The sequence below is a fragment of the Strix uralensis genome, chromosome 2, assembly GCF_047716275.1.
Source record: "Strix uralensis isolate ZFMK-TIS-50842 chromosome 2, bStrUra1, whole genome shotgun sequence".
Taxonomy (NCBI): domain Eukaryota; kingdom Metazoa; phylum Chordata; class Aves; order Strigiformes; family Strigidae; genus Strix; species Strix uralensis.
Window position 1 is genome coordinate 13,038,982 of NC_133973.1, and position 15,605 is coordinate 13,054,586.

The window sequence follows — 15,605 nt, forward strand, 5'->3', positions numbered from 1 at the left end:
CATACGCACAGACTGGAGGACAGCTGCGTACCAACTGGGTCACCAGTGATCCATACTACTGAACACCTCCCAGATGAGCACTGTCTTTTTACATTACTGTGCTCTGTAAGTGATTAGAGCCCCATTCCTCATAGGGCATTAATTATGGGGATTAACAGTAAAAGGAAACACATGAACAGGATGTTACGTACTTTTTCTTGCTTTGAATCTTTGTGCATTTGCTATAGCTATGAATTAAGGAGTAAAAAGGATATGCAGAGTTCTGAACAAAATAATACAATATAGTCTTCCAGTCTGCTATCCTAAAGAAGCCCATTTAAAAAGAGTATGGGGGAGAGATTTCAGCCTGCTGACATGACTTCCTCAGCTAGACAAAAAAAATGGCTATATATGCCACATTTTCTGTATTTTCCCAATTGCAGCACAGAACATGTATCATTAAGTTATAAAAGCACTGAAGCATTGGTCACTGGGAATGAGCTGTCAGTAAGATGCAGTTTTGAAGTGGATTAAAAATTCACATGAAGTTAGAACAGACACAAGGCTTTATCAGCGCTCCTGTCATCCACCGTTACTCTGCTACTACACCCAAAAAGCATAGAACCCTAAACACTACTCTTTATTCTCAGAAAACCTGAGTGTGCTGTACTGGCGTAACACTTTGACATAAGTGGCCTATGATGACTGAGGTAACCAGTAAAAAGTAACCTAACTAGAAATAAAGCATAGGTGTCCAAACTCTGTTCTAACAAAAATACTGACCCAACCCATTAATTATGACCCAGTTGGCATTATCAACATGACATAGCAACTTACACACTTTTTATATTTCAGTGTTTCAGAGCTGAAAGTTAGGACAATATTTCATTACAAAAACACTCGGTTTCTTTCTAATATTTTAAAAACAAATACTTGGAAATAAAAAAGATAAAAACAAGCTACATTATAACACAGACATCTTTACTGATGGTATATTAGGTGAGCAGATGTTCTTAACAGAGATTGTCATCACTTTTAATGACATACAGTAGTTGGAACACAGGTTCAAGGTTTGTGACATCAATCTCCACTTCAGAATCTTCACAACAGGCTGTATATTCTAACAACAACAAAATGTTTTCAGGCTCTATTTGTTGCATTGTATCTTCCTTAAACATGCATGACATTTATAGAGTAATAAATACAACTTACACAGCTCTGCTCTAAGTGTACTGATGGAAGGCTTACTTACCACATTTGCTGAAACTTACAACTTTGAGTTTAAAGAAATTGATTCTTCTTCTGTCAAAACTAAGTGTTCTCCAAGAATAAGAATGGTGCACAGGGAGTTTTATATTAAACCCTAAATAAAGTAATCTAGTAGTACAATCATTTTATTTTTAGAAGTTAATATGACTAATCCTCTCTAGCTCCATGAACTGTTTAAAATGCTGACATGAAGAAATCTGAAGGTGTTTCTCTTCATCTTTACACACTTTCCCACTTGAGTGTAGCTAGAATTAAAGGTCTGCTCTTGGATATACACCTGTAAGGTCTCACCAATTAACAACTGCTTTTAAAAAAAACCAACAGCATTGTTCTTACAAGTGTTCTTAGGTACGAGATGTTTTATTACTGACCCTGCATTTCATACTTCCCATGACAGACATTCATGACTCGGAATCAACTCTGAGATGAGTTCACAGAATATTCTGTTGGCTAAGGACCATTTTCCATTGGAACAGTTTGAAAACAGATGCGAATAAGTTTGTCTGTCTTGCATGAACGCTCTTTAACTTGTAACAAGAAGCAAATTTTTTCTCATGCAGTCATTTTTTAAACAATACAGTATTGCCCAATATGTCCTATTTTATGAGTGATAACTAACAAATGAACGTATCTCCTCTTAAAAAGGCAACAGTATTTCTGATATAGAGTTAATGAAGGTGTTTGGGGTTTTTTCAGGACAAATAAAGAGGTTAGCAAAAGCCTTTAGGATATCACTAAGGCCTGGCGCACAAAAGAAGAAACAAATTAAGGTTAATAAAATGTTTCTTTATTCTTAGGGTAAGCAAAACTAGGATTTGTTACAAAATAATCCTCAATGCAAGCTTGAGAGTGATCACAGATTTTCTAGTATGTAGGTTTCAGTTCTTTGAGCAAGTCAGTCAACAGGTACTAGGAAAAAAGTGAACACTGGGCCCTAGATATAACTAATCAGGCTTAGCAAGAGACACTTATTTTACTCAATTATAAACAAACCCATGGATCCTTTTCTTTCTGCCATGAGTACCCAGGGTCTAATCCAACCCTACAATGTGCCAAGTACTTTCTGAGAGAATCCAGATATTCTCCACTGTCAGTCATCTCAGTATAAACAGATGCTGTGCAATACTTCAAGTTTTAGCTCAAGAGAAGCAGAAATAGCAATTAATCAGGAACTGATAAGACTTCCATAGCTTATTATTCAATATTCCTCCCTATCAGGAGACATATTTACATTATGCAAGGTAGATGCAAAACTGGGGCTAATATTTAACATGAGATATGGCTGTGGATTTTGTTTCTATATACATCTGTTCAGTATCACAAACAGAACAAATTAAGGCTCTAATTATTACTAGCAACAGCTTCATGTAAGAACTGTGGAATAGGTAAGGTAATTTCATATGCATTTTTGCTACAGAAGATAGGAATTATTTTCGTATTTACTGTTGCTTCAAATCTCAAAGCCATATAGTTTCATTATTTTATCTTAGGGGAAAGCAAGACTATGTTTTATGAACTCTCCCACAATGGTATCAGAGAAAAAAAAGTAATTGCATTTAATTACTTTTCTTGACATTTTTCTCCCACTGCACATTCACAGAGCTTGCCAAAGATCAGCTAATAACAGTAAAAGGCTAACTCATCAGGTGGGCTGTGCAGGTTTCAATGGAGTCCTGATACATATAATTTCAGCATAATATCTGATGCTTTGTATCTGTGCTGTCTGACCACTCAAGAATAAAAAAATGGAAGTCCCCTTATAAGAGATCCTCTTACACAGAGACCACAACAACCTTACCCACACAGAAATTAAATTAAATTTAGCTCAATCAACATGTTACCACTGACTATAATCTTTCATCATATATCCCAAAAATGTTTGTTTCTTATGTATCTGCTACTTTTATGTTTCCCCTTTAGTTTCCTTCACATTAGGAAGAAATACATTTAAATCCACCTTTACATCAGACACACCATAAGGACAGTGAAGTCGTAATTATTATGATCAAATATTACTGAACATAATTATTTGTTCAGGAATTCTCTGATTTGTCAAGACCTTTGCAAGTATAAAGTCAATACATTCTTCAATATGTTTCATGTCACACAATGTAAAGAATCAAGTAATAAGCAGATTATGGTTAAGATCTTCCATTACAAAACAGGATAGCTCTGTAATTCTGACACGTGAAATCCGAGCAAACTATGGCAAAAAATGTTTTATCGTATGCTAGAGACAAATGCAAGCATATTTCAATAATAAATCCTTTAGCTCTACCTTGGTTGCACTCAAAACAGAAAAATTCAAACTGTATTAGTCATCTATATTACAAATGAGATACTGATGACAGTTACCTGGCTGCTTGCTCAGGAAGTTTTATTCCTCATATAAGATCACTTACTCATTTCTTTTTCCATTTGTGTTATATGTTAAGATGTGCTTCTTTTCAGACACAATTTACTGTTGGTCCTTTCTGTGTGCTATTTCTCCTCTTTGGATTTTTAATAGTTGCATTCATTGCACAGTCTTTTATATAAATATCATGCTTTCCTTCAAATCAAGCAAACAATATTCCTAAACTGGCTCTCAGAGAACATGCTGTTAAACCATTTGGAATTGTTCAATATAAAATAAATATTCCAACTTATCTTACCAGTAGCAAAGCTATTTTGCACAGACAACAGCAAATCTATTTTTTTAACTAGAAATCCTTGTTCCTCCAATATCAATTAACAATATTAAAGCTTTGCCTCACTCCAGACCTTGCATAACATTATTGTAGAAAAGTTAACTTGAGAATGTGCAGTCACTGATAAAAAAAGCCCAAGCATAGGAGGCATTCTGTATGCAACTTACTAAATAAGTATACTAACTGTTTTGTGCCATTTTCAAGATGACTCTAGTAACTTCACCTTATTAATATTGCAGCAAATATAGGAATAGGAAGAAGAGAAACTTATTTATGTCAAAGGATGACAAAATAATTTAAAGATGTCATTAAATTATCACTCTTGCACTTTACATTTCAATGAATGGAACTGGGTAGTTCCAGCCATCATCTCCATCAATATCTCATTCTGTCTCTCTTGTTCTGAACTCAAACTTCAGCTGTGTTAATCAAATATAATATCACCTCTTTTCAGATTAAGGTTATTTCCTACTCTGTACAGGTTAGTGAAACTTTTACTATAGGTTTAGACACATAGCAAGCATGTCTTCCATCCTGATTTTCGATCAAGCATTCTTTGAATAAAAGGATTATCACTCACCACATCTGTCTTTAAACTGTCTTTACTTTCAAAGACAGGCAAAAGAACTTCTATTAACTAAATAGCAATTGTACCACTTGAAAGTGATTATTTCTGACTTCTTTTTCATTTGTTTATAGAATAAAAGTTGATTTTTATTCTTTCATGTTCTTAATTTTTAATAGAAAACAGTGCCACAGAACATTAAGGAAACCATTTATTTTTATAACCTGAAATTAAAATTAGATATGTTTATATATTTAGACATACATTTCATGAAAATGGACACTTTCTTCTAAAAGCTTTCTTTGTGCTGCTTCTTGCATGATAAGTAGTTGCCATCACAAAAGCTAGTGTTGAAGACATCCTAAAACAAATACCTAATCACTTAATATAGAATACTTCTAACAGAGAAGCAAAGACCAAATTTTCTAAACATCAACCAGGCATTCAAAAGTGAATGATGAAAGGTCCCTTCAGGTCCATTACAGGAGCCTTCCTCTCTACATGGTAAATTCAGGAGTCCGTGCTGTCTGTTCTCCAAGTAGACCCTGAAGTTGCTATCTTGATATGATCAGCTGGGCTTTGCCGTGCCTAAGAACAGAGCCCTGTTTGTAGTTGGCAACCATGACCTGTCTCCACAAGCACAGCTGTTCCCTATAGAGACCATGCAGACAAGTATGGTGAAGGGATGTGAGAAGCTGAGCTGTTATAAAGCAGAAGTGGTACTAGTATCCTCACTGTCAAATCAGATAGAGTATTTCCAGACCTCTCTGACCAACAGTACTGTATTTTCAGAAAACCACCTATTCTTCCCGGCATATTTTGTCATCCTTTATTGCCTTGTAAAGAGGAAACATTACAATGTAAAAACCTATGTCAGTATAGACACTGACTCAGTCATATTCTATAATCCTAGTATAGTAGAACTGCCATTAGATTCATCACAAAGGAAGTTGATATATAACACATGGCAAGTCTGCAGGACTGATTCCCCTAACTGTGCTTTTTGAGAGCTTTCACACCTGCACAAAGTGGCTGTAAATGTTATGGCATCTTAATTTGCCAACATTATCATATATACTTTTTACATGTATAAATGATTATACAAAGTGCAACAAGGAAGAGATCAGACCATGTATATTCCCCCACAACCAGCTGAACTCTGCTCAGATGTGACCGTCAACACCACATTACTTGTAAGAAAATGTCTGAAAGAGACCTTGCACTAACAGAAGATTCTGCCTGATTTTACAATAGAGTAAAAAGCAAAAGACAAATGAAGTGCACTTATTACCCCTCTTCTACCCAACTAGATATGAATTAAGGATCTGAACCAATTATAAGAATTTATGAGCTATTATTTTTTTCATGTAGGATCTTCTGTAGTTTTAAAATCCTTGTCTTCCTCTGAAATCTGAATAAATAGTTGCCTTCAAGTCAATTTGGTACTAAGACTTCCTTTGTTCTCATTTGGCAATATCCTCCCCCAAGTAGTGAAGATGATCAAAAACATCTAAATATTTAAATATTTCCTTACAACAATTGCAGTGACACAGCCTGTTTGCATTTGAGAACAAGCTGTCATAACACTGCCCTACCATTTGTAACCTCCACATGCTCTCACCTGCCCTTTGCAACAAGAGTCTCTTTGTCTGAAAGGTGTGTTTGTGTAACATTCCTTGTTTAATTTAGACTAGAACCAAAAATAGCAAATGGCTTGTGTTTCACCAAATTTGCACTGAAGCTCAATTACTCATGTGTTTCAGGTACACCAAAGGGTTTCTTAGAGCTGTTTTGGTTCATATCTGGTTTTATATCACAGCTAAGGAACAGGGAGGGGAGGGTGGAAATTCTCACCATAACATAAAAGTTTTAAAAAAAATCTCATTGCATTTCCTTCTCCCATGCAACTCCATCCAATTGGTCATGCACTCTTTTCCTCAGAAGAACCCTCTTTATCAGAGGCTATTTATTGTAGTCAAGTTCCATTCCCAATTATTATATTATAGGTTACACATTGAAAGAGAAAGAGTCCTCTTTTCTAGGGACAGCACAGGAGTTCAAGCAATGAGTCAACACTCCAGAAGCCTTTCAAAAAGAGTAAGTCAGCTTCTTTTCCTAAAACCCTAGTGAAGGAACCATCTAAAACTACAGGTAAATAAATACAAGAAAGGACAGGACAAATACTAGATCCCTTTGCCTCAACTTCAACAAGATTAGAACAAAACCAGTCAATATATTTGACCTCTAAAACATGCTGACATAGCTTAAGTATAGTAGTTTACAGATCATGTCAGACAATATATTGATGGTATGTATAGCCTAACTATTCAGCTCAGAAGACCAAAAACTACATAATATGCTTGGAAAATGGGACAAATCACAGGATTCTAAGGAGCCAATAACTTTTACCCCAGGATCACAAATTCAAATCCAATCCACTTTGGTGAAGGTTGCCATCCTTACTATTTAACCAAGTTATCTATGTGATACTAACCAATAGCCAAAACCAGCTCTGTGAAAAAAGCTATGGACATCCTTTTCTGAATCTGTACATTCTATGTGTCAAACAAGAAAACCATCAGACAAAACAATCTTAATTTGTCCAAATAAAATCATCCTGAATTAAAAATATACTCTTCCTGATCCTGCTCTCAATCAACAAAATCTTCTCTGTTTGGAGACATGAACAAGTTACAAGTCTAGCTAAGTTATAAACTTCCTAACTTCCTGTAAATAAAACCACAAGGTTGTGGTACAAGATGAGGTAATTCAAAGAAGCAGAGTTAAGCTACCTCTTACCACAGGACAGAAGTACACAAATGGCTGTTCCTGCATTGCAGCTGACATAATTGAAGTCCATCCTGATGCTTACCCTTGTAACTTCTTATCAAGTCTGTACTTTCAGAGTAAGGAGGGAATAGCCTAGAAATCTCAGCAGTAGAAAAGTCTCTACTGAGAATGCTGTGTTCTTTGATGTGCCAGTTCATGGACTTGATTCAAGAACTTAACTGATCTCAGTTGACAACACAGACTTAAGGAAGAGAAATGGAATACTTCATAAACCCACTAACAAACATGAACAGTAACAAAGGAGAACTTGATCTATCACTTGAACCATGGGTATAAGACCTTCTAGAAGACTTAAAGAATATAAGAATTCTGCACCAACAAAACACTTGATCAAGCTGTAAAATCTAGAAACATGCAATTTGAATCAAGACACCAAATGGGCAGATGCGCAAGAGGATTTAGTGAGACTTTCTGTACAGGAACATGAGTGGTTTTGATCACCTTCAAGGACTTCCTTGACTCTGACATTCCCTACATACACACCTCTTTCTACATCAAGCCCAAAACCACCTCAGCTCATCTCCTCTTGCCATCTTCATCTGCACTGCCCACTACTTAAGAAATACTTATCTTCTTTCATCTTATCTTCCTCTTCCACTTCTGCAATGCCACTTAAAACAAGTAGCCAACTAATTTTGGCTGAACCAAGCAGCATTTAAGAGATTATTAAAAATAATTATACACCCTAGTTTTATACTTTTCCTCTTCTTCTCATATAAAGAGCATATAGCAGAAGATATGCAATATTAAAACAATGAACAAGTTCCATCTCAAGATGTATTCTTCCAAGAACATGATTTATAGGTAAGCACAGGAAAGCTCACACTTGTCTCCATTACTAAGAAATGGTTGTGTTAGCCCTGAAGACATGTCCAGCATCTTGAATGAATCCAAATGTAATCTCCCCATTGCTACTTTATTCCTCCTCTAGTCTTATTATTGTAAGTTATGTGCTTGATTTCTACACCTGGCTAACATATTTGGCTGAAAAAACTGCCAGCCTTATTTTTTCTGGATGCATAAAATTCTGGAATGCAGCAAGAAAAAAGGAAGTTTGGACTTCACAGAAATGATGCCTTCCAGTTTTAGTCTACTCCCAATAAACAAAAAAGGGAAAAGAAAACCAAAAAAAAAGACACCCCAAAACCCCAGACCCTCAAAAACCACAGAAAGCCTTTTAAAAAGAGTAGATGTACCTGAACCAGTAATTTTAATAAACCTGTGTGAATAACCTTTAACAAGTAAAATCTGTGACAAAAAAATCTTTTAAATTATTTCATACAGAGAAAAACTTCTGTGCAGCCTATATCTATCAGAGTTTACAGAATTTATTGAACATCATCTCTTACTTCATCAAGCAAGAGGACCAAGAAGACATGATTTCATACTAGACACCATACCCAGAAGGTATATGTGATTCATATACAATAAACAAACTTGTAAAACATACTTTCTCTTATTAGCAAGACTCATCCCATAGAGCACAGAATGACAGCACCAACTACTCTTAAACAGCTCTCATATGCATTTGACATGGAACACAGGAGAGGCAACACCACCACAGTGTAACCTATTTTTTTTAGCCATTTATACATAATCTGACTGGCACACTATCTTGTTTCATCCACAGGATATTTGACAACTAAAATTCATGACAAATTCTTCACAATAGAGTAATTTTGGTGTCATCAGGCAAATAAAAATCACATGTATATTAACATTAGTTCCTAAATGTACCATCATTGTAGAAGTTAAAAGATTATTCAATAAGCCTAATAGGTTACAAGTATACCAATTAAATATATATACACAGAATGCTTCCAAACACAGCCATTTTCTCTTTTTCATGATGACCTTTTATCCAGAAACCACAGACAACACTAACAGAATACAAAACAGAAATTGAAAACCACAGAAACTGGCCAGGCGCCAACATGAGAGGCATATGGCTTCCCTTTTTTAAAATTAACTATACTTCAATTTGACAGTCATTTTAGAAACATCTTCAAAAACACTTATTTAAATGATCACTCCTACATTTGCATCATAACATTAACAAATATCATACTTAGGTTAATGCAGGCATATTTGAAAGCAAAGAAGCTAAAAACATTAACAGCTTCTTTTACTAACTTACCAAGAATTAACATGATTAAGTATGTTGAAGCACTGCAGAGCAAACAGGTACCTAGTCATAGGACTCAGCAAACAAGTATATGTTCATTCAGCTTTAAACTAGGACACACATACAGATAAAACATCACCAGTAAATGAAAGAGGGTGCACTGAAGTCACAAAGATGTAGACTTTAACTTATAATGGCATGAGGCATGAACTGCTGAAACAGTGGTTACACTTTTTTTTTGTTTACACATTCTGACACACAGTCAGAATGCAGTTTGTATAGGAAATGCAACTACATTTCTATTATACTCCTTTTCTCAAGCTTCAAATTCCAGTCAGGCAAAATAATATAGTTGTCACCTTCTGAAATACAAATTTAGAGAGCCTGAAGTAGTTATTGTGATTCAGTACACTTCATTACTATGCTTTGTTTTAAAATCTGTCCTCTCCAATCATCTCATAAGAATGGCCCAAATAAATGACAGTAAATATGCTAACTGCACCTTTCAAAAACTGTTTGCTTCAAAAGACTTCCTTATATCACCACTGTTACCCTTATGCAGGAAATGAAGTGGGTAACTGGAAAGAAGAAAGCAACTCTAGCAACTAGATACAGTTACTAACACACTGTTTGAATGACTGTACAGAGCATATAGCAGACTTTTTGAAAAAGTGACACTGAAACTGGCTTTAATTTATTGCTAACTGTAAGCAAAACCATAAGTAAATCTGGGTTTCATATAACACAGGGAAGTCAAAATAAAACCTGTTTACATAATGCAACCATTTATGTCAAATGCCTCTTACCATAAAAAGTTCTTATTTCTTTTGGAACACAATGACTTCTCCAAATATAACAAATGGGATATTAAAAAAAGAACCCATAGGCTCAGTGCTGAACAATTCTTCCAAGCTTTCTGGTAAGAATGCATCTACACTGAAAGTGTTCCTTTACATACTTATGAATTCAAACACAAAAAACATTCATCAACATCTTTACTCGTCACTAAAATAGTTCGCACAGTGTATTTTGCACCTCTTAGGCAAATTGCTCCAAGTATATTTGCAATTGGACAGTCTTTACATACTTTAAAAAAATATTCCTGAGACGTTAAGCAAGCTTCAGACACCCTATCAAGCACAGGAAACTACCACAGTATACTGAATTGCTATAATCATTGCTAAAGATCTGGAAGGAACATATGTATAAATCAAACATAATAGCAGTGACATTTACAAGAAAGTAGACATTTCATTGCTTCTACCAACACTTTCACCAGCTGTAAAACTATACTGCAACCCTGTCTCTGAGCTCAGGTGCAAACAGAATGGCAGGGATTCAATCCTCCATTCACTTCCTCTCTATCTCACATTCCCCACTATCTCCTTTAAAAAGGGAAGACTGGAAGCAGCATCATATCGTTGATTAGATTTCAAAGGTATACCACACATGGTGGAGACTTATCACCACAACACTGCTGCACCCCTTCCCAAAACAGAACTGCAGATTTTGCACAGAAGTTTTTGAAATATTATTTTTAAACGATTAGGCAATAAAATCAAATATTAAAAACTTCTTCACTCCCCACCAAGAGTACACATAAAGTGGACATTAATCCCTGTTATTAAAATGGAACAACTGAAAATCAGGAATACATCAGGTTTCTGAAAAGGCTTCTCAGCACCAAACTAACATTATCATCACCTTATCACACAATATCTCAAAAATGTGAATATTGTTTTGCTTCATTTCATCACTTGTGAAAGCTCTAAGTCAATATTCGTCCTGGCTCCCACAGTTTTAAGAACTGGAATAGGGAGGTCAAGCTCAATCCAAGTAACAGTCACTCTCTCTCTGACAAAGGAAAAACTACATATTGTAAGGTCCTGTGAATAAGTAATTACAGCGAAATGAATGTTTTATGAAGGAAATGCACTTGGTTTTAAAGGTCACAAAGTGACAGATAAGAGCACACAGTGGAACAAATCCAGCAAATTACTGATTGACCCGCAGGGTCAATGAATCCAAACAATAAATATTTCTGCTCTTTAAATAATTAAAAATGTCAAAACACAATGGCTGCAGACAGTGTTAAGAATGCAGACAGGCCAGACAATCTACTTCATATTTAAATATTTCACTTACCTGTCCTGTGATTGCTCCTCATACATTCTTTCCTTTCCTTCTTTGAAGAGTCTTATAGCCCGTTTTGATTTTTTCATGAGACTGTCAATGTAGATTTTAAAATATTCATTCTCACTGAGTTGTGCAAGTTTCTGGTTGTCATCATATTTGCTCAGTATAAGTCGCAAATGTTGATAAGTATCAGGTAAAATGTCAAGTATGTAAGGTGGGCTGTTTTTGAGTTGAAGCTTTGGGTTTTGGCACAATCTTACCTATAAGCAAAAACAAGAAAACGTAAAAGGCAAGAAATACGTTGGGGCAAAAACTGATCTGACGTCTTAAAATTAATAGGTGTAACCGCACTTCTCTAACCTCCAGGCACAACGAATTAAATCCTACTTCATTTATATTCCATGAAATCCCAACATAGTCTCTAACGTCAAAGGACATAAAATTTAACTTAATCCTGTCACATCTATAAAAAGCAAACAAGCTTACTTACATAGTTTGGGGTTGTATTCTAAGGAATATATTATCAAAACACAGTATGCAACTATGCCAAGAGCAGTAGTTGCATACAGATCTGTTTGCTACAGGTGAACTCCCCTATGGATATTTAAATGTCCACTAAGAATTACCTTGTCATCTGTTGGCTCTCTGTTTTCTCTATTCAACAATATAACATCTTAGAACCTATAGGAAGTTAAAGTTTAAGAGGTCTACAAATATGAAAATGGTATTAATGACACCAGTGGTTCAAAAGCTATTAGCTACAACAGACAGAAATTAAGTCACTCACAAACAGACATCATAAACCAGGAAACAAAACGTTATAAATTCAATGTCTTCCAGTTCATGGCTATAATAGAAGATAACATCTTAATGGACTTTAGAATCATCATGTTCCTAAATGGCACAAAAATTAATTGAATAATATACATTACTTAAAAGAATAAGCTTCAGATGAATTGAACACCTTTATTTTAATCTAGTCTCCACTTGAAATTTTTCTGGAAGGTGGTTTTATTTCCTGAACATACACAACATTAGAGTAATTATCTCCTGACTTCCTAAATTCTCTGTTAGTTTGTTCTGTAATGTTCTGTTCTAGAAGGTGAAAGAGATCAAAACTAGCGGGTAGTTTTTGAGTGCTATCATACCGAGCTATCCACACTCGGATAAAACACGGCTGAGGAACACATTCTAGGCATGTGTGTGTTGTTGTACATATGCAAATACTTATGAAAAAATTAAGTCCATGTGGTATAAAATTTTTATAGGTATCATTTGGAGATTGCCACATTATACATTACTGACTTTGACATTTTTTTGAGGTAACTAACGAGGCTGTAAAAACATCTTAATACTGCTGAAAGCAGATTCCTATTTCGACTAAAGTATCAACTTCAAAAACTGCAGTCTTGAGCATTTCAGGGGGGGAGGGGGAACTTGTACACTGTAACATCTCACCTCTCTAAACTCAAAGCTGTATCACTGTTGCTGACCTCTCCTTCAATTTCTAGATCTACAACATTAAGAAATTCACTGCCTTAAGACTGTTGCCACTAACAGACCTTCATGCATCACAAACAGCAAAGCAAACATGTAATTGTTTTCCCCCTCTGAAACACACACACAAAAACACACCAGGCAATCAGGTTTAAGTAACTGGGGTCATAGTTAGAAAAGTAGAGATATAGAGGACAGAAGTCAAGCACTGACAAGTTTTAAAAAAAGTCTAGCGCTATTAGAACAGTGCAAACTCATAAGCTCTATAGAAATATTAGCACCATTCAAAAACAGTATTTAAAACATGACATTTGCAATAGCTCCCCTAATTTCACTTATCTATTGTTACTTTAGTAATTTCTCTTATCCTTTTGCCCACTAGACAAAGTAATGGATCAGGAACCCTTCTGATGTGTTATAGAACAGACAGTCCTTCCCACTGAGAAATTTACAATCTCAGCAGGAAACAAAGACAGCAGATGGATGCAGGCAAATATGAATACACAAGCATAACACTGTTCAACATGCTACATGGTTCAAGGCGCTAGCAGTTAAGTATTTTTAGATATGAACAGCAAAGTTTCAAGGCAAGCTCTAAAATAATTTAGTGGCTCATAAAGGAATTCCTCCTAAGTTGAGGAAGAAGAGAGAAGAAAACAAAAAAAGTTAAGCTTAAAGATGTTTGGTCATCTTTTCATCAGGCAATGAAGTATGGAACTGCAATCCATAACCACAGGAGTGAGACAGCAAGAGACTTTGAAACCGAAAATAATTTATTTATATTTCATGGGATAAAGAGAAGGTTATTAGGATAAAGAAAAGGGCAACAGGGTCCTAGTCATGGGTTAGGAGATGCCTGTAGCATTCTCAAAGAATAAAGATTGCATATGATGGCATTCTTTCAAGGTAAGAAAGGCAAAGCTGTACTTACTGATATACAAAATAGCAAGGCCTGGATGAGAGATTTACAAGAATGGATTGATCTGAAAGATTCAGACACAACTTTTAGAAGAGCAGTTCAAGTAAAGGAGTTGCCTGAGTGAAGGCAGAATGATGATGTCACCCCAAAAGATGAAGAAGGGAACTAACAAGAGAGACTTATGAAGGAGTTTAAACATTTTCTTTTAGTTACACTGAAGTTAAGATGACAGAATTCTTTAAGGAGATTTCAGAAACACGAGCAAAGAATTTTACATGTGTAGACAGATCTGAAAATCATCCATGCAGAGACATACGTCAATGTCTTTTTGTAGAAGAGTCAGAAGAACTGGAATCCCAAAGACAGAAGTGAAAACCTTTATAAAAACCAGACATTTTTCATCTGAACTTTTGTACTCTGATTTCTGATTTAGTGAAAACGAAACAAGATTGACATTCTTCCCAAAGCCAACTACAGATGACACAAATCAGTATCACTGATTAGGTGTTACAACTTTCTGGAGGAACAAGCACAAGGAAAAAAAGCAGCTGAAAAAAGAAAAAATATTTATTCAGGGAAAAAAGGCAGCAATGATAGCAGACCACAAGCAGAGAAGTCCGCAACCAGGTTGAATTGCTTATTTATCCTCAATTAAATCTCATGAACAAAGAATTAATTCTTTCTGAACTCTATCTTTTCGATCAGATGTGCCAACAAGTGGTTTCATATATACTAGAAACACCATTAAAAATATAAAACCAACAGGAAATAGAAAATTGCTTATATATGTTGGTCAGTCCATACTGACTATACAAAAAGAACATGCAGTTATAAAGAACAAGTTTCTCTTTCAGATGGTCTAGAAAGTCTTATTCAGTTCCATATCACATACACCCATACACACATCAAAACAGGATCCTGTGGTCATCATGGTTTACAAGGCTTCACCTTCTGCCAAATTTATAAACACAGTACATTACTAGAACCTTCAACTCCAGAACAAGCTGTTAAGAAAATCATACAGAAGTTCTTCTACAGTACAACCCAATTAGTCTTATGCACTCTCAGTGAAAAAGTGCTAACATTTAGTTCAAGTCAGTGATCCACTGAAGTAGTACAAGGCTTTCTTCAATTTATAGAGTACACAAGGTTTTAGTCGAAAGGAAGTAAGTTTGTAAAGAGATGGCTGGTAAACCATATGGTTTCCAGAGTCAGGATGTCCTGACACATACCACAGCAGTTCACAATTAAAAGTAAGCAATAAGAAATGACATCTGCTGACGCAAAAGATTTACCAATGCACCAGAAGTGGCACACATACCTTTCTTCAAAAGAAAAGAGAACTCAAAAAAAAACCCCACACCACAAAAAACAAACAACCAAAAATAAAGACCTCCATATTGCACTTTACAAAGCAACCCTCGCTAACACTTTAGGAACAGACATGAATCATATCACTGTGTGATTTGTGTATTGTTATGACTGGAAGTAAGCATGTATATATTTAGCAAGCATTCAGTCTGACAAATGAAAAGCAGTCAGTCAGCAAGTTAGTAAGAAATGTCTCCCTCATTG

At 35.4% G+C, this 15,605-nt stretch overlaps 1 protein-coding gene across 3 annotated transcripts in view; it reads right to left on the reverse strand.

Moving 5' to 3' along the window:
- The window catches only part of CBLB (Cbl proto-oncogene B), a 132,909-nt gene that overhangs the window by 110,626 nt on the left and 6,678 nt on the right, over positions 1-15,605 (reverse strand). For all 3 annotated transcript variants that reach the window (XM_074856170.1, XM_074856186.1, XM_074856178.1), the window contains exon 3: positions 11,624-11,874. In XM_074856170.1, coding sequence (XP_074712271.1) covers positions 11,624-11,874 — 251 coding nt within the window. The remainder of the gene's footprint in view (positions 1-11,623; positions 11,875-15,605) is intronic.